The sequence below is a fragment of the Crassostrea angulata genome, chromosome 6, assembly GCF_025612915.1.
Source record: "Crassostrea angulata isolate pt1a10 chromosome 6, ASM2561291v2, whole genome shotgun sequence".
Classification (NCBI taxonomy): Eukaryota; Metazoa; Mollusca; class Bivalvia; order Ostreida; family Ostreidae; genus Magallana; species Magallana angulata.
Window position 1 is genome coordinate 7876783 of NC_069116.1, and position 22487 is coordinate 7899269.

Consider the following 22487-nt stretch of genomic DNA (forward strand, 5'->3'; position numbering starts at 1 on the left):
ACGATCGCTTCCTAAAGATTTTCTGATTGAACGAAGTTTATATAAGGACCGTACGCATCACCCTCAGATAGCTTTTAGGGTCTCTACCAATTAAGCATTATACTCTGTCCCAAGATATTTTGGATTCACATTTGGCTTAATTGCTTGATATTTATAAATACCTCAGGATTCAAACGATGTTCATTCAAAAGTATGAAAAATTTCCAAGATTTCTCAGTCAAAACGCCCCTCTTAGCTTATCAGGTTTCAATACAATGCTAAAAAATGTGACGTCTACGGAGATTTTGTATTGCAGCAAGCCCGGATGATAACGTTGAAATATTGCGCGATGTATTCCGAGTGTATTCCGAATGGAGAAAAGATGTAAACATTCCCCATTATAAATCTCCGTAAGGAATCTGTTTTCGTTCCTGTGAATTTTTCCGAGTGAAAGATGATAATGTGTCATTGAAATTATCTTAGAAAATACCCCTTTCAACTATTTCAAATGCACTTCTTTCACAGGTAAGTGTATTTTTATTAAAAATCGTCCAAATGTGCTGCATAAATATCTTGGGACAGACTATAGCTGACTGCTCTTCAGCCCTGGCAAATGTAATTTGTGGTATATTTTTTTTTTTAAAAGCGCTAAAATCGAACTGTCCATGAGGTTTAAATAGAACTGTTAACTCTATACGTCAGACAGAACGAAATAGATGTGGTGTAGAAGGTAGAGATAAACTTCTTAAAATTATCAAAAATTGCATCTTTGACAAGTCACAACGTATTTTCAACACTTTATGAACCGAATTGATCGAAAAACGTTTAAAAACGTCATACTATATGTAAAATGACGTCATAGCGTCCATCGACGGTGATTAGCAGCGTCATGACCTTGATAAATTTTCTCATAGTGAACACGTGATATAATGACGTCATGACATACATTTCTCTCATTCGTAAGGTTTAATGCCAGCTTTAATCTGATTGGACGATATGCCTTTTCCGATAATGACGTCGACAACTGTAGCACGTCCGCTGAAAAAGGGATTTTGTCACGTGACCTGAAGTCGGCCATGTTGTTAAAACAGAATTCATTGTCAATGGAAATAAGAATTTAGAGACCTGTGGAGAGTATTTTATAAAGGAGTTATATACGGTACATTTTCATTACTAATGCGAGCTACGGAACCTGATAACTGTCTTTGAATTCATTGCTATGTAAACAAATAAGCATGAGATTTAAATCGGTGGTGGATCGAAGTGTTCTCATATTGTGGCGGTAAAACTAGGGTTAGGCAATCTGAAGAAAGTTCTCTCAATCGTCTGATTAAATTAACTATTGTCTATGCAGCAAAACATATAACAAATAGGATGATTTTCAAAGTCTATTAACAAAGTGTAGAAGAAAGAATACTTTTTCTGTAAATCGAAAGGAGAAATCGTGTACCGGAAGTAGTGAATACATGGAATGGTTAACAAGGAATATTGGGTCATGTACAATGTGTATGCCATGTGTTTGCATTATTGATCTAAGTTGTCATATTAAATTAGAATACGATGTAATTTAGTTAAACGATGGGCTAAGATATGTATTATATGCAATCACTCCCAACTCGTGATTAAACAAACGAAATGGGGGGGGGGGGGTTATCTTTGGTTATGTTCCGTGTTTTAATTAATATTTGTTGATAACAAACTAATCACCAAAGAACAGTTGATATTGGTTGCAGGGATTGAAATTTACCTTTTTTAAAGCTGCTTGGTCAGATTTTATATCAAATTTTATGCAGGCTTTTAAACGATGGTTATGCTTAGTATATTTCAATTTCTTTATTAACCAATTAAGGGCCCTCAAGGGGCAACATGAAGACTGTTGACATACAACATCCAATGAACATAAAACATGTATAATAATATACATTGCAGTAGTTTTTTGTTGTCAATTAAGCCAAATTTCAATGAAGAACAATATGTACAAATTTTGCTAACAAACAAACGACATAAAAGGGTACCGCATTATTTCACCTCATGTTAAATTTCACCCCTGACGACGAGACGGGTATGGTTGTATTACGACTTTGACATCGCATTAAATAAAGGTTGAAATAATCAGACAAATTACAAATGAACATGTGTACGTTTTGTTCGCTAATATTTCTGAAGTTTGCGTTCTTTACAATTGATTAATAGCATGCGGGTTGAATAACCATTCGGGGCGATGAAACCAAACGGTTTCCTTTTCTAAGAATTCCCATGATGCACTTTGGTTTGTTTTTTTGTTTGCCCAAAAAGAAATTATTTACTTTGAATATTTCTAACTTTGAAAGGACTGATTCTGCACGTGTAAATAGGAGAAAGTCCTTAACTTTCTAAGATAAATGGTTTGTTTGGAAAAAAATTTGATACTGTAATAACAAAAAAATCAGACCAAGCAGCTGTAACTGCTCGCAAATTTTAGCGAGTGGATTTTGTTTTACTCACAAAATTAATTGAAACTTTCACTCACATTTTTTCTTCTCAATATAGTAATAATGTGAATAGTTTTCATTAAAAACTGATTTTCTGTAGTAATACTGATAACGTCTCTAATTCCACGTGTTGCTATAGTGTCTGTTAGTATCTCTGACTGTGTATTAAAACTCTAACGACTCTATACATCAATTAAGCTTCAGAGTTAACTGCTCAATATAAATTCAAGTCACAGACAACATGCGTATAAAGACTTTTCAAAACATATAAATTTGCTCTAAAGGAGTGACAATTAGTGTATGTGTTCACATGTTCATTGGCTGCGCAGGGGGGTGTTTAAATATAAAGGTGAAACACATCCTGGGCTGCATTTTACAAAAGAACTTACGACAAAGTCGTAAATATTTACAGCCTCGTAAAATGATCTTTAAAGAACAAAATTGACATAAAACCATTTGTTTACAAATATTTTAATTCCCATAATTATATTTTTCAGCCATAAGATAAATTACTGATTAGTTGGTGATTAATTAGCATTCATTAATTTGGTTTTAAGTTGTAAGTTCTTTTGTAAAACACAGCCCTGTTAAATAATTGTATTAAATCATACATAATATTAATACTTTTCATTTTAACTGCTAAAACAATGACAATAAGCTAGTGGAAACTAAGGCCCCGATTATGCACACATCTGTTGATAACATCTGTAATGGCGGCCTACACAGATATTGTAAATTATATACACTGCTTAATATTCATGGTGGCTTAATGTTTACGGGAAAATTGTCTGATCGCAATCAAAGTGATATTAAAAACATCGAACTTATTTTCCCGTGTCTTACGTCTACAGTATTTTAAGCGTAAGCTTCAGATTCTGAAAGGATAAACCAGAACATCTGAAAAAGACCATTATTTTGTTTTTCGCAAAATTTCGAGACTAGTCTCTTTCAACTCACTGAACTAATTAATCTTATTTTCACACAATTTCTGTGGAAAAAATTAGTAACATTAAATTCTTCATTCTTCTCATCCAGCATTAAGTTTGCAAATTTATGATGCTTCATTATTAAATTCCTTAGGCACTCTTAATACATCACCTGCATGTCCATTGGTGCAGTCTCTGTATAGTAGTGTATACTGTATTGATTACAGGATTTTACTTAACATTGTGATAGTCATTGAATTAAAGGACTTATCAATCTTAAATTTTGTTAATTTGTTGAATGAATTTTGCAGGACAATGGAGGATAATGGGACCAATGGGGATATTAACACTGACTCTGACCAGAGCCCTCTCTCAGTCAAGGAATCGTCCATTCAGCCCCTCTCAACATCAAGGAAAGTCATCCAGCTCAAGATAGACAACCCACTCCTTACTAATGGTATTAATTGTATGACTAAGGCTTTTGAAACTGATTAATTGATAAAATAGTGCATGGTTTCAATAGATGAAAATTTTATGTTACACCTTTCTTATCAAACTGGTAGGTTAATTTTCTCTTTAACATGCCCTTTTAAAAGGAAATGTCAAAAATACTGTGTAAACCAGAAAAGACCGATATAATGACTCTCGTATATTGTACCTACAAATAGATTGACTACTCTCGTATGCAACGGTTTCCTTCATGATATATTGGAAGTAAATTGTGAGGCTAACTATTTGTGCCAGAACATGAGAGACATTTTTATTTTGGGTATGATTACAGGTGACGTAGACGATGATGTTGATGATCCATTCTGTATCAAACCTTCGGTGATTAAACCACAAGAAAACTCATCTCGCCCCCAAGGTACCATCACTGATACATTTAATTTGTTTGTAAAATAAATTTTGAGACTTGGTAAGGTCCTCCAGGTAACCAGTCTGCTTATGGGCCAGGAGTTTATCTGCCTGTCCAACCAACATCACATTTTATTTCCCCTGACAAAATCAGGGTAAATGGTGAACAAAGTTTCTGATAAAAATTATAGTGCATAGAACTGTAGAAGATCTTTGTGAAAAATCCTTATCCTTGCTATTGGTTTTCTCTTCTCTTCATGGCTCAGTCTGGCTAAGATATTATCAAAAGAATACTTCAGTGAAGGTGAGGGATATACAGTGACCTTATTTCAAATTTCATTGGATCAAATTTCTAAGCCAAATGTCAAGGTCATATTAGACCTTTGCTAAATTCTTATCAAAAGCCTTTTTTTGCCTACCATTGCCTTATCTGCCCTATACCTTCACTCATGTAAGTTGTTAGTCAGATGAAGAATGTGAAATGTTTGAATTAAATTTCTTGAGTCAGAGTCAAAGCAAAGTTCCCTTAACATAGTTTTGCCCTGGTATCTTCAGCAAGGCTTACTAGCCATTATGTGTAAAAACCATTATTAGTTGCACTTTGTAACAAATGTGGCATCAGACGAAATCTGTAAATAATGCTAGAAAGAGTCCAATGATTTGATGCATTTCCTTAACTTATATTAGCTCAGTCTCTGTTAAATAAAATTCTTCAGATTCATTTTGAGTATAATAAAGGGCCTAAACATATACATTTATCTATATTAGAATATCTGGTTTCCAAACAATTCCTTGATTTGTAAGAGCTTATATGTATTTTTCAGATGTTCAAAATGATGAACCTAAACAGAATGGACCTTCAAAGTCTAAAGAAGCAGATGAGGTTTCCTCTGTGTCGGATGAAAAATCTCTACCTAATGGTGAAATTGCTTCACAGCTTACCTCAGAAATAAAAAATAATGACTCTGACAAAAGTTCTAGTAGATCAGATGAAATTATGGAAGACATCAGTTCTGAAATGAAGGAAATAGAGGGTTCAGAAAAATCTCCAAAGGAGGAGAGGCTTGATCATTCCACTGAAAAAATTGAGGAAGATTTAGATAAATCCAAAGACTCTGAACAGTCGTCAGTGAATGAAGACCCGGAACACAGTAAAATTGCAAGCAAGCTGGACCTTGATGTCGAATCAGTCAAGTATTTCATGTCTACAGACAGCAAAGACAGCACTGACGATGGCACAGCCCTCTCGCGATCCGACAAGGTGGATCTCAACGAGTCAGTCATCAGTGTGTCCGAAGACAACTCCAGTGTTGTGGAGAGTAACACTAGTGAAGTGGTTCCAGAACTTATCTGTTCTTCTGGGGAAGAGGAGCAAAGTGGTGGGGACTTGAAAAAATCCGACGGGATTATCAGTGAACATAAAGTAGATATAGCTGACAAGGTGGATGAGAGCAAAGACAGTGAGAGAGCTGAAGTTGCCATGGAGGTTGATTCTCATGATGGTAAAAAAGAATGTTCTGTGAAAGATGACAGCAAAGAAAAAGCTAACTCTGATGAAAAAATTGACTCTGATGGGAAAATATTTGAAATGAAAAAATTTGATAAACTAAAAGAGAATGAAAAGGTTATGTGTCAGAATAAAAATGAACACTCTGTTGATGGTTCAACAAAAAAAGAAGAGGAGGATGCTTCGGAAACTGTAGGAAAAGTGAAGGATATTGATGGGTCGGACATTTTAATCACTATAAATGAAGACAGTGATAAAGACGAAGAGTCCTCTTCACAAGTAGGAACAATTGATATACCTATTTCTTCAGTGCAGCAGATGCCCCGTGTAACTAGTACTGTGAAAGATGATGTAGTGATTGTAGACTTGTCAGATGACAAACCACCACCTCCTGTCAAGCCTAAGCCTCCAGTAGTACCCATCAAACCAGGAATGGTTACTGTTGGACCAAATGGACAACATTATGTTCAGCATGTGATTCATTGCCTTGATGGTCGCAAGCAAATCATTCAGGTCCCAGTGACCTCTTCTCAAAATATGGGCCCTACCAAGGTATCGGGTGTGTACACCAGTCTCCTGAATCGAGCCATCGCTAGCAGTGTCTCCCACTCGCAGACCACACAGAAACAAAGGTCTCCAGAGGAGTACATTCATCCAGATGACCTCATTCCACAATCCAGCATGGAAATGATTGCCTTGGCGAAATATGATGCAGTGCATAAAAACTTTGACAACACATTCTGGAGTGGTAGTTGTCCAGTGAAGGGTGACATCAGTACTATGACCAAGGTTCTACAGGACTTGGGAGGGGATATTGTAAAACAGTCTGCCTACAGTCAAATTGTGGAAGTCCAAGGCAGGAAGGCAGAGCAAGGCAAACTAGGGGACAAAGAAAAGGAAAATTTAGAGAGAATGAAAAAAGTGGTGAAAGAGCTGAAAGAAAAATACAAACATTTGGAACTGAATTATACAAAATGTGCTGGTTGTAACTTTGTTACAGAGTCCAAAAATGTAATGGCATTTCATAAAGAGCATCCGCACATGGACCCTCCGTTAGACCCTTATGGATTCTTAAAATGTCCTCAGGATGGTTGCGACTTCAAATCAACCGCAATACCAGAGGTGTATGCACAACACATGGATGAAGAGCATTCTGTGAAAGCCAGGATCTATGACAAACCAGATCCCTTCAAATGTCATCTGTGCTTCTTTGAAACTAAAGCAAAAAGCAATTTAACTCGGCATAGATTTAAATGTGATAAGCAATTTAAGCTCGGCCATAATCTACATCCAAGTTACGCAGATATCAATTTCTGCTTAAAGAATGCAATGTACAAGTCCCAGATAGCAGCAAAAAGTCGAAATAACCAAGTCTTAACAGCAGCTCGACAACCAGCTCAGCCACCTATGATTCGGCCAAAGATTGCCATCACTAAGCCCACAGCACCACTTCTGCCACAGGGTCCGAGAAATTCCCAGGTTCCCGTCATGATCCCTCTAAGTCAAGCTCAGATGAGTCAGCTCAAAATGCCAAAGGTTAGGCCTGGAATGACACCAGTGCTGGTGCCCATGGGCCCTGTGAACCAGAGTGTTGCAATGAAACCCCACGCTCCGACAGTGGGGGAGATGCTAAGACAGCAGAAACAGCAGCAGGTGGTGGTCAACAGACCGGTGGCTCCTAAACCTAGTGCTCCGTCAGGCCAACAGGCCGGATTTGAAGTGTGTGAGATTTGTGGAGGCTATGTCAAAGACAGAATGTCCCTGCAAATCCACTTTTTCTATGCCCACAAAGTGGATCTTCCTGCTGTTCTATTTCAAAAGAATAGTCCCCAGTTCAGATGCAATGTATGCCAAGCACCTTTCTGGACTGCCATGGGATTAACCAAACACAGACAAAGCTCAAGACATTTTGACACTGTTATCCAATCAGCTAAACCTGAAATTAGGTGCTGGATTTGTTTCCAACAGCCAGATAATCTTTATTCTCACTTGCAAAGTTTCCACAAACTAAATCCAAATGAGTGCATGATTCTTAGAAGGTGCATGTTTTGTGCAATTCAAACAAGGACAAGGAAAGACTTGGAGCTGCATATGGCTACCACACATGGAATTCTCATTAAAGGTACACCCTCATCTGTTGCTACAAGTAGTTCTCAGCCCACAAAACCCCCAGCTGCTAGAAGTAACTTCTGTGTTTTCTGTTCAAAACAATTCCCTGATAACACCCAGCTAACTCTCCACTGTCTCCGAGACCATGCTACGTGTTCAGGTTGCGGAATGGTGGTGGCTAGAGCAGCAGACCTCGTTAAACATGCCTGCAAGTCAACGGGCAGGAAGTGCCCTATATGTGGCTTGAAAAACCTCAAACAAGCATTCTACAATAAGCACATACACACGCATCTAAAGAAGTGTTATGTTAAAGTCAAGCGGTTGTCGGAGAAAGAAATAGAAAAAGCAATGGGTAAAGAACGCAAAGCAAAGATGGATCTCGAAAAACAGAGGGAAATATTCACTAAACTTGAGTCAGAGATATGGGATGAAATTCAGAATAGGAAGAAGCGAGATGATGGAGATTCTACAAACACCAAAAAAAGACGGAGTAATGACAGTGACAAGTCAACCAGTAAGAAAGCCAGACTAGAAACGGACAGTCAAAACGTGGTTGTTTTAGAGTGATGCTCATCTCATTAACAGTCAGGGATTTTCTCACCATTCATTATCACACAACACAAGATCTAATTTGCGTAATGAATTTTCATTTAATGATTATGTGCTAATTATTTTGGTAATTGCCTCAACATAGAATTGGTGGTGCACTTCCATTGTCTAAAACATGCAGAGATGTTTAGATGTGTGCTGCACCGCATATATTTTCTCTTGAAAAAAATTATCATGATGCTTTTTCTGCAAGTTTCTGATCAACTCTTTTGGACATGTGTTTTAAGTAAAAGCATAAATGTTGTGGATTAAATGTTTTATGAAGTGTAATTTTCTTGTTATTCATTGAATATTTTATTGTTTAACAGATTATAGGTATCCTTTATTTTTATTTGTTTGTTATAAAAGTCTTTTTTCTATTGCATATCTTAAGGTAATTTACACGATGGATAGAATATTACAGTACAGAAGAAATTCTATACTTATAATTTTTGTTTTTTTACTCTGACACATTCTAAAAATGAAGTTCATCTGGCCTCATGATAAGAGTATTGGATTTTTTCCTCTACCATCTATTAATATTTTCTTTGAATTATTGTTACATTCTCTGAGTGTTTGGTATTCAGTTAACTGAACTTTTGCACTGAAATTGATATATAGGTTATAACATAGGCTCACAAATATTGATGCAGTGGAGAAAGCCTACGAGAATAGAAGTAACGGTATTTACCTTCCATTCAGTAGAGCCAGGGTACATGTATTTAATGGTTTGTCGCTCTCTCTGTCAATATTGTCCATGTTGAGAAGTCAAGATGTTGTGCAACTTGTAAATTGTCCTTGTATATCTTTGATATTAAATTTTACAAGAAGTTCATGTTATTTAATTATTTGAAAGAAATGAATATAGTTGAAGTAAAAGAAAAAAGAAAGAAATTTACAACAAAAACAATAATTTGTACCGATTGTTAAAAGACAGTAACTGTTCTCTTTTGATTGGTGTCTGTTACACACGACAAAGACTTGTATATATAATGGGTATGAATCAATGTTTCATTTCATCATTAGCTTTAATGCGGATTGGTTCTATGCCCAGAATGTTTACCTAGTTATAAATTAATCTGTTTATAACTTTCTCTTGAAATTCATTTACCGTATTTAGAAAATGTTTGCTTTACAGTCATTGCCCCTAAAAATTTAAGTAGTGTGTAAATTATTTAAACATCAGCTTTCCAGGTAATTAGTACACAGATCAAGGACAGTAAATTTAGATGGAGTATGCAGAACCATGCACTCTCAGTTTTGTCATTTTGAAATGGTACACATGTATAATAACATTTTTGGGGTTGTTTTTAAATGAAAAAAAACAATAACCATAAAACCAATATATTTAGTCAATAAGAAAGTATCTAGTATGGTATTTTATTCTGCAACTACCTCTTGCATTGATCAAAGAAAGGTAACCCAATAAACCAAAGCTATTCTGTCAATGCCCCAATATAGCCTCGTGCATTAATCTGACGTTCAAATGCATTGTGACATATCTGTTTTGCTTCGTTTACATCTTGGTTTCAACTACGAAATTTGTCGAAAAAAGATTGAGTTTTAAAATGTGACATTATGTTGCAGAATAAACAAATCACATGAAAACTGTTTTGAAATACAAGTAATATTTAGGCAAGCCTCACTCTCTGTCTTGTTCATATGTACATGTATTGTTGATTTCATTTGATCAATTATAATTTTAAGCTCGTGTTCAATCTGAGTAAAGAATGTGATGTAGCAATGAATGTTTTCCAGTTACTGGAGCATTTTAACAAGATCATTTACTGGTGAAAACTAGGGGACTTCATAATTGTATATATACTGAATGACAATGATTTTAATACCATACAGTACCGATCAGACCCAACCTAACACCAGAGTAAACCCCAACTAATCCCCGGGTTTACTTTTTTGGTTTACTATGGGTATACTTTTTGAAAATTTGGGTCCTCTCGGGGTTTACTTTGGGTTTACTTTGAAGTTGCTTTTGAGGTCAACTGTATGCACTGGAGTGTGAAGCAGACTAGTATTTTGGCTTACCATCCTACTGCCTGTAATTCCTACCCTTTGCATGTATATTCCGAATACACAGTTAGCGTGCTTTCTGGGGTATACATGTATTTCTGACTGGGTTAACTCTCTGTGTCCACTCTGGGTTTACTTTGGGTTTACTCTGGGTCCACTCTAGTAAACCCGAAGTAAACCCAGAAAGTAAACCCAGGGTTTAGTTGGGGTTTACTTTCTGTTAGGTTGGGTCTGATCGGTACTGTATGCACTTGAAAGACAATTTACTGAACAATTAAGTCTTCATGCATAGAACATGACATACAAAATCTCATCCAAGCTGACAAAATGTGATTAGCAATCTCTTCCCTTTTACCAGTAAAAAGAGAGCATGTCAGTATATACTCGTGGATTAATATTAATTGTCTAGGATAACAATTTTAGATTATCAAATACTATTACATGTACATGTAGTAATTAATCTGTAATGATTGAGTAAAAAAAAGTGTAGGAACAATGGCAACATTTATTTCTGATCACAAATTTATCACAGTCCATTAATTATACAGTCAAAAACTTTCTGAATACACAACTGTGTCTAGCATACAAATACACATAATAATAGATAAATTGACTATAACTGCATGTGTAACAATTGCACCTGGACAATGTAAAGGAAAGCAGTGTACCAAATTCTCTTCACAATGAAAACGTTGAAAAGCATATCATTTTGCATTAGACAGGCACAATAGACAGTTTAATCGTTGATGGGGAACAACACTCCAGATCAGAAAGAAGTTAGGCTTTTGAAAATTGGAGAGGAGTAAACGGTGGAACAAAAAATACTGAGTCCAAAGGCATCACTTGTGATGAATCATGTCATCAAGAAGTGATTCCATTTCTCCTGAAGAACTCTGCCCGGACGTGTGCTATCCGCACATGCTTCCGGTCGGGATGGTCCGCAAACAGTTCCAGTCGGTGTCCGTATTCTGAGGAAGACAAAGTAGGCACTTCCTTGGGCATTTCCTGAAAACCAACAAAGAAGATGAACAAATCAATGATAATACATTTATTAAATAAATTGGCAGTGTTTCCTACCATCTTCAATGGTTTATATACTGGCAAATAAAGTTTACCCTCGTACTTCCCTAAATCAGACTCGGTGACAGGAAAGTGATTTTCTCTTGAATAGTAATTACCAACCGTCTTTTTTAATTGTGGACTGATTCTTTCATGCTAGCAGCATACACGAAAATGGGTATTATATATGTACCTCTTTGTTGACAACAAGTCCCCTTGATTTGGCGTGTTCTCTGTCATCTCGATGAAGTTTGTTGTTGTAACCATATTCTTTTCTAAATAATCTCTCATATGTTGACCTTGGGTATCTGTCCTGATAAGAAAAAATGGAAGATGAAAAAGGTACATGTTTATATTAATTGAAAACAGCTTGGTCTAATAAATCATGCATTTATGGGTATGATAAATGTATAGCTGTTAATATTTAAACCACTCAATTTCTTAACTGCACTGTTGAAGCCCGTATGTATATATAGATAATTAACTCTTTAACATGTATGTAGCAGGTTTTTTTTTATTGTTGTTTATATAAGTTATGTTTGAATTTTTAGTTATTTAATTTAATGTAAATTAATATTCTTTCGAAAAAGGTAAAAAATTACTTCATTTTATTTACGGTCATGCATGTCTTTATAAGACCTTTGTAATTCAATTTGTTAATTAAATTCATCCATTTACCAAATCAAAAGTGTATATGTATTGTACATATACAATAAATTAAGATACATAATTTAATATAATTAATTCAACTACAATGCTTAACTTAATTGCATGCCAATTTAACAAATGTAATATATAAAATCTCCAAAGTCAGTATATCAGTAAATTTCTCTATGTTTGAAACTGCAAACAAACTTCTATATCTGTCATTAAATAGCAAGTTATAAATACAAAATCATTTTAAAAAATCAGTATTCATTGATTAATAGATATATATCAGTGGTTTTAATGAAGCAAATCTAAAAAGGATCGACATCTCGATCTACAGTAGTACTTCTTTTACCTACTTTATAAAGGGTTATTTTCGTCCTGTGTTATTTTCGCCCTTTCCACTTGCAAACGGTTCTGTTCCGTCTTGAATTTGCCAAGACATAGGTGTGTTTAAAGAGAGATAATTTAAGACATTGGAATTTGCCCAGTCTTAAATTTGCCCTCTGACAAAGAAGAAGAAAGGGACGAAAATATAACGGGAGCAAATATTTCCCTGTAAATAGTGTTAACTGATTATTAGTAATACCCTCTGAAAATTGTATCTGCAATGGCAATGAATTATGCTATAAATTAACATTAGTATATGATTAGCACAATATATTGTTAGATAAAATTATATACCCGGTATATATACCTTTTCTAATTAATACAAAAAAAAAATGACAATCACTAATAAAATCATACCGGTATATCAAATCTAGTTTGCAGTTTCAATCTAGCAACTCTGCAATCTCATACATTTGCAAACCCATTCAAAGCAATATATACGACGTACACAAATTTACCTGTTGTCGTTTTTTAATCAACTGAAATATAATGCATACATGGTACAATATATGCCTATATGTACGTTATGATTCATTACTTTTGAAAGTTCCAATGATAACAGTTATCTTATTCAAGAATGTCAATCTATTAATTGTTTTATTTCAAAATTTACATGTAAGAGATGCATATTTTGCAACATATTCATGTATAAAAAATTTACAGAATTTTTGTTGTTTTAAACGAAAAGTCTTTGTTTCGTTTAATTTTAAAGTATGCGAGAATGTAACATTTGACAATGATTATGTATATCATTTTATGTAATGCATATGTGTAATAAACTAATAAAGAATAATCCTTTGACAGCTGCACATGTATACATGGTAATTAAGATATATTTCTTGAACCACGAATACCTGTTTTGGAGTGTTGAAGACAGTTCTTTCCGGGGGATCATCTCTTTCAGTTGGAATAAAGGAAAAAGCTGAAAGCTCACAAGGCCTCCCCTTCATGGTAAAAGAATTTGTCCCCGTTTCGATTTTCAATTTTTGTGGTTCTGCCATTCTGATTGATTACATTAGTTTCAATATGGCGGAATTGATACTTCCGTTGTCAGGTGCCCGCTCGATCAAAAGGATGGTCAACATCTGAAGCAATAGAACGCATATTTTGATTAATTACAGATGATATGAGCTCTTTATTTCAAACGCCGGTAAGAATTTTGAGAAAACGCTTTCAAATATCGATGATTTATTATATTACCCACAATTCTCTGCGGTCAACATAATTTTTCCAATATGGAAGATGAAAGTAAGAAGAGTCTTCCTGTTTGATGTAAGTAAACCAAAATCTTGAAAATGCGTAGGTATTTGAGATTTTTTCGTAATTTTGAATAATTGAAACAGCATATTGTTTGTGTACTGTTGACATACAAAATGTTTTCATCACCGCCCCCTCTCTCGCTCTCACTCTTGGATTAATAATTATCGTCCTGTAAAATCTTGACCAGTCGAGATATGTGTTTTAGAATTGTTTTGCACTCATTTACAAAGTTAAGTCAGTATATTGTGCCAAATTTGATGTCACTTTCATCACTAAAGGTTCACTTTAAGTTGGTAACGCAGGTATTCAGGGATATGAGAAAATATTTTGAACGGTCATTTCTTCATTAAACAATGAAAGTAAAGTATACGTTACTTTAGTCTTAATTAAGATTGATGATTTTAAATCATTGGGCAGCCATTAACAAAAATATGCAAACAGAGTACAGTAATAACTTTTGCACATCCTTGACTTTTCTTGTCAATACAATGCATATACAATGTATATTCCCATCTAAGAGTGATGATTATTGTGACAGAGCGGAGAGTTTGTTAAGCCAATTGGGTTCTTAATAACAGTTAATTCATAGGTTAGATATTTTGAATTCATGGAGTGGAATCACATTCACCACTCTCCTTGGAAAAATGAGAATTTTTATTTTATGCTGATCTTTTAATTAAGTCATTTAGTCAATATGTTCCTCATTTTTATAAAGTTTCCAAACCTTTTATTCAATTTTAGATTGAAGATGAATTGAATGCAACAGCAATCAAGAAGCAGGTAAAAGCTAGGGCTTCGAAGCACATAGAATGGGAAACTAGGAGGATGACATTTGCAAGAAAACAGTGTTTAAGACACATTTTAATAAGGAAAGAAATATGAACTGTTATGATTGTCACAATATGGATGTTGTATATGAATAGGAGTGCTATATTACAATTTCTACAGACAACTTTTCAGCAAACAAAGTACAGCATGGGTGCTTGTATTTGTAAAGAAAAACACGTTGCTACCAGTCGACGTTCAGTTAGAGAGACAGAGGGTAGTAATTTGAGTCAGGGCCAACAGTCAGTTGGTCAGCGACCGGTTTCTTCCAGCAGCCGAAGGTCCCTCCCCTCACACTCACACTCCAGGAGTTCCTCCAGAGCAGGTGCAAATGTGGATAAATTAGTGCTAGAGACACTTAAACTCATCCGCACTCTGGTTGACAAGTAAGGATTACTATAGTTCAAATTTGTTTCATAAAAGTTTGATAGGTCGCAAGTATAACAAACTACCAGATAAAATTTATCCATATTTGAAATATATACCATGTAAATGTACAATTATATGTAAATTAGTTTGCCAATAATTGTTTCAGTGGATGTGCATAAATTGAAACCGTGGTATTTTTTACTTTGTCTAGCTGCAGGTCTGTATCCCCCGGTCTGAAAAAATTCGGATGGACGACCTGAGAGCTACAGTGAAAAAATTGTATATTTATTGTGCAGGAAAACATGCGCTAGTTTTGGACTAATTAACCTTATTTATACGCAAATTCTGTGAAAATAATTAGTACCATTAAATTCTTTAATTATGCAATTTACTACTGATATCATCTCTTTACTTGCCTCAGACTTTCTCCAAAACATGCTACCGACCTCTGAAAATCAAGTATGTGAAATTTACATTGAGATCGAGAGTCACCATTTTTACATGTAAACAAACTGCACCACTTCAATTTACACGGCTGGTAATGGTGTTCAAAAGACTATCCGGGGCAAATAAAGAGACGATATTAGTAGTAAATTGCATGAAGAATTTAATGGTGCTAATTGTTTTCACAGAATTTGCATATAAATAAGGTTAATTAGTCCAAAACTAGCACATGTTTTTCCATGCAATAATTATACAATTTTTTCAAACGGTTGCACTGCAGCTAGACAAAATAAAACATACCACTGTTTAAATTCATGCACCGCTGAGACACTTGTACATGTATTTTGATTTTTGAGCTTTTACTAGAAATATGACTTTTTTTTTATTGATATCAATTGAATCTAAACATACAGATGTGTTTGTTAATTGTGAATGATCAGTCAAGATGAGAAATTAATATAGTAATTTCTACTACTGTGCAAAATTGCTGAATTAAGTTTCAGTGGTGAAATAAGAAACGACTATCTGTTATTTGAATGGGATCAAGTCTATCATAATTCTATTATACAAATGAACATGTGTACATGTAATTAGTTAGGGTAATGTATATATGTAGAATGATCTGATTTGCTCTCACTCTAAGTGGTTTATTTGACAGTGAGCAAGGTCCTCCACAGGCAATGCTTACACTTCACCGTGTGGCGGAGTCAGAGGATGGCTGGCTACAAGTTGTGGAGTCTTTGGTGGTATCTATTCCTCTAGATGATCCCCTGGGTCCTGCTGTAATTACACTTTTACTGGATGAGTGCCCACTACCCACAAAGGTTTGGAAAGTTTCTTTTTTCGTTCCTTTTTTGAAGTACATGTACATTCATTCTGTATTTTTTATTTTTTTTATAGTTTCCGTCCTTTTGTTGTATGAGACCTTCATATAGTTGTGAAAACTTAAGCATGGCATTTTTTTCATATGTGAAACTATAATGGTTCTTCCATAATATTATTCTGCTTTCTCTCTGATCAACAAACTAGGATGCTATTTTACTGCTGTACAAGAGACTGAAGCTATCTCCAATTAGTCCTGCCAAGGCCTACAACTCTGTCAGCTGTCAGAGAAATATAGGCGTGGTTCTGGGCTGTCTTGCAGAGAAGTTGGCAGGTCTGTTCCATTATACCAAAAAAGAATCATGAATTTTTCAAATACATGGACATGCATGATGTGTGATCAAATTGTTAAGGCAATGGAATGCAAATGATTTCAACTGTGCCAAGATATCAGATGATATTGATAAAGTAAATTCACAGACAGTTATTAAGTTTGAAAATGCTTGTATGAACTAATGTTGACCACACTACCGTGGAGAGTTGTTTTTAAAATATATCTTGATGTTCCAATGAGCGTTTTATATTCTCATTTTGCACTGTACCATATTATTTCCTATTTCTAATTCTAGGTCCAAATGCAATAGATATTCTAACAGATGATGTTGTGAAGTACCTAATATCAAATCTGGTAATGTGGAATTTAGAATAAAGCCAAATATGAATAAAAATACTATATATATTTAATATTCTTGTCTATATCTTATTTCTTCTTGACAGAGTGACAAGCTAGACCCAGCTGTAATTTTACATTCCCTTGTGGCTCTGGAAAAGTTTGCACAAACTAGTGAGTCTGCTTAATGTCTCATATTGTTACAGAAATTTATTTCTGCCATGATCGCTATAATTACTTCTATATATGTGTTTATATTAATGTTGAAAGAACCCCCTTTTTTTAGTGTTTAAAATATTGGTAAATGATGTTGTGAATAACATGTAGTATTTTCATAGTATTCCTTCTAAAATGATTTTTATCTCCTATTCAGTATTTTGGCCCCCCCCCCCCCCTCCTTTTTGCCTTTGGTTGTATATACATAAAAACTACATGTACATATTTATTTCTACTAGGTGAAAACAAAGCCACAATAAACAAATGTCTACGAGAATGTAACCCCTGTCCGCTAGAGGTCCTAGAGAAGTGGTGGCGGCATGACAAGTACAGTTTGCGTGAAGTGGGGTTTTGTGCTCAGTGGTGCCTTGATAATTTATGTAGGTACAGATGCCGGGTCAGCCTTGTGTTCTTGTCTCATACTATCCCTCCCCTTCTTGATACCACATAAGAAAGTTCCTTATTTGTTTTGATTCTATGCTGATATATCTGTATGAAAAGTATGCTTATATTCAATACGATTTGGTCAAATACTGAAATAGAAAATATTTTGTTATGTCAAAAATTTTAGGTAAAATTGTCATGATTTTTGTACAATATATTGAACTTGTCTTTGTTAAAAAAAAACTTTGGTTATTTACATACATGTACACAGTGGTTCCCATGTAAGACTGAATACAATGACAAGCTCAGAGTAGATCCCAAAAATTACTTCAAATGTATTGATATGTGTATTCTTGAATGATTCCCAGTAATTACAATGAAGATGTATTTCAAAGAATTTTTCTTTTTTAAATACATTGTACTGATATACCAATTTTAAATGTTTTATCAAACATATTCAGTGTCATATTTGTATAAAAATTTACCTAATTTATTTTTTTTTCTTATCATTTCAGTTGTTACTGAGGTCAGTATATATTTTTTTAATACAGATACATATACACACACAATGATTGTGCTTGTGTTCATAAATATATATTTAATTTGATATAGATAAACAACTTGGGTTTTTGATATGCCAGACAGACAAAATTGAATTATCTTTTTTAGGATTTGTCTAGCCCACATTCTTAAAACTATGATTTATGGTTGTTGTAGAATCGTGAATTTTCATACACAAAAGAAGATTTAACCAATATAAATGTGATGTTGAATAGTAAAGATGTGAGTGAATACCTGAAAATTTCTCCAGATGGTTTGGAGGTGAGATCTGAGTCATAGGAAGACATTCTAAGTTTAGTCTACTATGTTAAAATATTTTTAGCATGATATAAAGCTTGCCATATTTATAGATAATCATTCCATCCATTGGAAACAGTATATACTGTAAACTCAAATAAAACCAGAATTTTTTTCCAATACATGTAATATAAATCTGCCTTCAATTCTAATCTCAGAACTGATTCCTGGAACTTCCTCCAAGGATTTGGTATTATTCAATCTATGTACATGTAGTTGCCAACTCCTTCAGCAGTATCTAATTTTGTTTCATTATCAATAGGCAAGGTGTGATGCCTCCTCCTTTGAAAGTGTGCGCTGCACATTCCAGGTGGATTCTGGGATATGGTACTATGAGGTCACTCTCCTAACGGACGGTGTGATGCAGATTGGATGGGCTACAAAATCCAGCAGCTTTTTAAACCATGTTGGTATACTTTTAATGAATCATCATACCGTAATAAAATGTACAGTGTACTTCCTGGGTAGCTTAATCCTAATATTGACCTAAAAAAAATGGCAACATGTTGGCATGTTGGAGCTTGAAAATCCTTAGCTAGCATGATTGAAATGTGCTTAATGTGTTACATGCTTTCATATTTATGATTTAAAATGATTAATAAATATCAAGCAGAAGTGTCACATATGAGAGCTGAGTAAATTTAACAGTGAATGTTTTTCGTTAACAGGAAGGGTACGGTATAGGAGATGACGAGTACTCCATGTCCTATGATGGGTGTCGGCAGCTGATCTGGTTCAAGTCGGAGAGTCATCCCATAGAGATGCCATGCTGGAAAGCAGGTCAGTACCTATTTACTGGGCTGCTAGTCTGTTTATTTCCTTGCCTTTGGACTAACTGCAGAACTGAAGCTCTCTGATCAGAAAAAAATCACATTAATGACCATAGAGATACAGTTCCACATGTGCTAAAAAGTTGCAGTCTACAGCACACAAAAACTTGTCTAGTTTTTGAGTGATGAATCTTATTTCCAAACAAATTCCATGGAAATAGTTAGTACCATAAAATTCTTCTGCTAATTTAGTTCTGATGTTGTTCATAGCTTTACTTGCGTTAGATTTTCTTTTAAACACCTAACCGACCTTGAAAATTAATGTGCAGATTGATAGTTGTCATTTTTACATGTAAATAAACCAAAGGACTGGGTCAAAGAGCATCAGAGGCTATTGAAGGGATGATTTTGTACTAAAATGTCCAAGAAATTTTTTTTGGGGTATGGAATATTTGTACAGATGTGTTCATAAATAAGTTTAAAAAGTCCAAACTAGCACAACTTTTTGTGTTCTGTGAATTGCGAGTTTTTGTATGTAAACTTTACATACAAAAACTCGTTGTAAAGCAATGTAACTCTGCAGCAGGTAAACCCCATTTTTCCAGTTGAGCTACAGGACTGCAGTTAGCTTTCTGACTTGTGTGGTGACTAGCTAATGTGTCATATTGATGCGTTTTGTTAGAAAAATCTAACAAAATTTAACTAAGCTTTTTAAGGTAACTTTTTTCTGTTGTTTTTTCTTTTTAATTTAAATTTTTGGATGCAAGAAGATATATTACAAGTGAATATTTGTGTAGAAAAACTTATATATGAATAAAAAATCTCATGGGGAAATTATTATTATTATAATTATATACCACAGATAGACAAGTATATCTATAGCCAGTTTGATATTTTGTGGTATATGACATTGGGATTATTTAAACTTTTCTGTAATGTGTTTGTTTAATTTTTATTAGAAATTGGTAAAAATGTTGTTTGAATTGGTTTCCTCAAAGTGGCCCTTGTACACCTTTTGTATAGATTGGCAGTAATGGTACTATATATCATTTTATGTCTCTATGAAGAATGCGCATGCATAAATTTATTATGTAATTTAGGGAAATAGCGCCTGTGTATGGTGATAGAAAATTTAGTTGGTTTCTACCAAACTGCTAAAATAAGTTTGTGCCCTGCTAAAATCTTTAACAATTGATGTTGTGCATACTATATATGGTGCCATTTTGGATAGTGGACTGCTTGGTCATTTTATTCTGAGATGGTTGTGAATAAATGGGATCTCTACAGTCTACATGAATACCAGTGCACCAATCAAGTGTAAATATTCAGCAACATACAGAAAACTGACTCAAAAAAATATATACACATTTGATACACTGAATATATTTCTATTTGATCTAATTGTCCACTATATATACTCGTATTTGTACAAGCCAAGTAGCAATTACCTCCCATTACAGACAACTCCAATTTTTCAACAAGAAACATTAAAATGAATTTAATTCATTGATACTTTGGATTTGCATTTACCAAAGCTCTTGGTCTTTGAGGTTTCACATGTTCTTAGATATGGATATCTAATATTATCTTTTTACATCCATGACAAACTCTCACATTTCTTAAGCTGAATTACAAAACTATTTACAGTAAATGTGCAATTCTCTCTTATTAAAATGAAAAGAAATACATGTAGTTTTTAAAAAATAAATCATTAGTATTAAATATAGAACACATACTGGTAAACAATGAAAGTGGTTCAGACTGTGAAGGACACACTGGTATTTAAGCTGGGAGCACTATGCAGTTCGTTCAGTTGATTAAGTCAATCTGACTAAAAATGTATGACTTTGATTGATAAAAGTTGTTTAAACTATTTTTAGCTCACCGAGACGAAGTCGGGGGGAGCTTATGCTATACCCTCGGCGTCGGCGTCGGCGTCGGCGTCCGGACCTGGTTAAAGTTTTTGTTGCAGGTCCTGTATCTAAGTTATTACTTGTCCTATCTTCACCAAACTTGCATGAATGATGCATCTGGACCTACTAATGGACTTGAGAGACTTGGATGCTGAATCTGGGCCATGAATTTCAGATGCTGGAGGAGGTTAAGGTGTTTGGAGCAGGTTAAAGTTTTTGTTGCAGGTGCCCTTTGATAGCCATTTCTAAGTTACTACTGGTCCAAACTTCACCAAACTTGCATAGATGGTGTGTCTTATGATACTGATGCACCTGACAGGCTTGAATGCTGAATCTGAGCCATAGGTTTCGGATGCTGGATGAGGTTAAGGTTTTTAGAGCTGGTTAAAGTTTTTGGAGCAGGTGCCCTCTGATGATTATATCTTACTTACTACTGGTCCTTACTTCACCAAACTTGCATGGATGGTGTGTCTTATGATACTTTTGCACCTGACAGGCTTGAATGCTGAATCTGAGCCGAAGGTTTCGGATGCTAGATGAAGTTAGGTTTTTCGAGCAGGTTAAAGTTTTTGTTGCAGGTGCCCTTTGATAGCCATTTCTAAGTTACTACTGGTCCCAACTTCACCAAACTTGCATAGATGGTGCGTCTTATGATACTGATGCACCTGACAGGCTTGAATGCTGAATCTGAGCCATAGGTTTCGGATGCTGGATGAGGTTAAGGTTTTAAGAGCTGGTTAAAGTTTTTAGAGCAGGTGCCCTCTGATGATCATATCTTAGTTATTACTGGTCCTAACTTTACCAAACTTACATGGATGGTGTGTCTTATGATACTGATGCACCTGACAGGCTTGAATGCTGAATCTGAGCCATAGGTTTCGGATGCTGGATGAGGTTTAGTTTTTTTGGAACAGGTCACATGTTTAATATATGTAGGTAATAGCACTATTTCAAACTTGCATATATGATCTAACTATAATATAAATGAATGGCAGAGGTAGCTTCAGATGCAGAGCCTGATCTCCATTATCAAGGATGCTAAAAAATATATCTTAGTTATTTCTGGTCCTAACTTCACCAAACTTGCAAGGATGGTGCGTCTTACGATACTGATGCACCTGACAGGCATGAATGCTGAATCTGAGCCATAGGTTTCGGATGCTGGATGAGGTTAAGGTTTTAAGAGCTGGTTAAAGTTTTTAGAGCAGGTGCCCTCTGATGATTATATCTTAGTTATTACTGGTCCTTACATCACCAAACTTACAGGGATGATGCATCTCATGATACTGATGCATCTGACAGGCTTGAACGCTGAATCTGAGCCATAGGTTTCGGATGCTGGATGAGGTTTAGTTTTTTGGAACAGGTTACATGTTTTATAGATAATAGCTTGCAT

The 22487-nt window shown here is 34.9% G+C and overlaps 3 protein-coding genes across 4 annotated transcripts in view; 2 read left to right on the forward strand and 1 right to left on the reverse strand.

Moving 5' to 3' along the window:
• Window positions 1-1003: 1003 nt before the first annotated feature.
• Window positions 1004-9268, forward strand: LOC128189076 (MOG interacting and ectopic P-granules protein 1-like). Its single transcript, XM_052860519.1, has 4 exons — window positions 1004-1138; window positions 3688-3833; window positions 4158-4241; window positions 5056-9268. The coding sequence occupies exons 2-4, from the start codon at window positions 3692-3694 to the stop codon at window positions 8412-8414; spliced, it is 3585 nt and encodes a 1194-aa protein (XP_052716479.1). The 5' UTR covers window positions 1004-1138; window positions 3688-3691; the 3' UTR covers window positions 8415-9268.
• A 1680-nt stretch (window positions 9269-10948) lies between these two features.
• On the reverse strand, window positions 10949-13605 carry LOC128189080 (uncharacterized protein C5orf49 homolog). Of its 2 annotated transcripts, XM_052860528.1 has the most exons (4): window positions 13415-13605; window positions 13019-13039; window positions 11716-11835; window positions 10949-11468 (listed from the first exon to the last, which is right to left on the reverse strand). In XM_052860528.1, the coding sequence occupies exons 1-4, from the start codon at window positions 13559-13561 to the stop codon at window positions 11325-11327; spliced, it is 432 nt and encodes a 143-aa protein (XP_052716488.1). In that variant the 5' UTR covers window positions 13562-13605; the 3' UTR covers window positions 10949-11324. The 2 variants fall into 2 exon arrangements, with proteins under 2 accessions (XP_052716488.1, XP_052716489.1); XM_052860529.1 differs by lacking the exon at window positions 13019-13039 and having other exon boundaries at window positions 13415-13603.
• A 49-nt stretch (window positions 13606-13654) lies between these two features.
• LOC128189081 (RING finger and SPRY domain-containing protein 1-like) overlaps window positions 13655-22487 on the forward strand; it is a 40200-nt gene continuing 31367 nt past the window's right edge. Inside the window, exons 1-11 of the mRNA XM_052860530.1 lie at window positions 13655-13832; window positions 14562-15031; window positions 16117-16282; window positions 16488-16614; window positions 16910-16968; window positions 17058-17124; window positions 17406-17546; window positions 18066-18076; window positions 18268-18372; window positions 18671-18814; window positions 19077-19188. Of these exons, the coding sequence (XP_052716490.1) occupies window positions 14709-15031; window positions 16117-16282; window positions 16488-16614; window positions 16910-16968; window positions 17058-17124; window positions 17406-17546; window positions 18066-18076; window positions 18268-18372; window positions 18671-18814; window positions 19077-19188 (1255 nt within the window). The 5' untranslated portion in view covers window positions 13655-13832; window positions 14562-14708. The remainder of the gene's footprint in view (window positions 13833-14561; window positions 15032-16116; window positions 16283-16487; window positions 16615-16909; window positions 16969-17057; window positions 17125-17405; window positions 17547-18065; window positions 18077-18267; window positions 18373-18670; window positions 18815-19076; window positions 19189-22487) is intronic.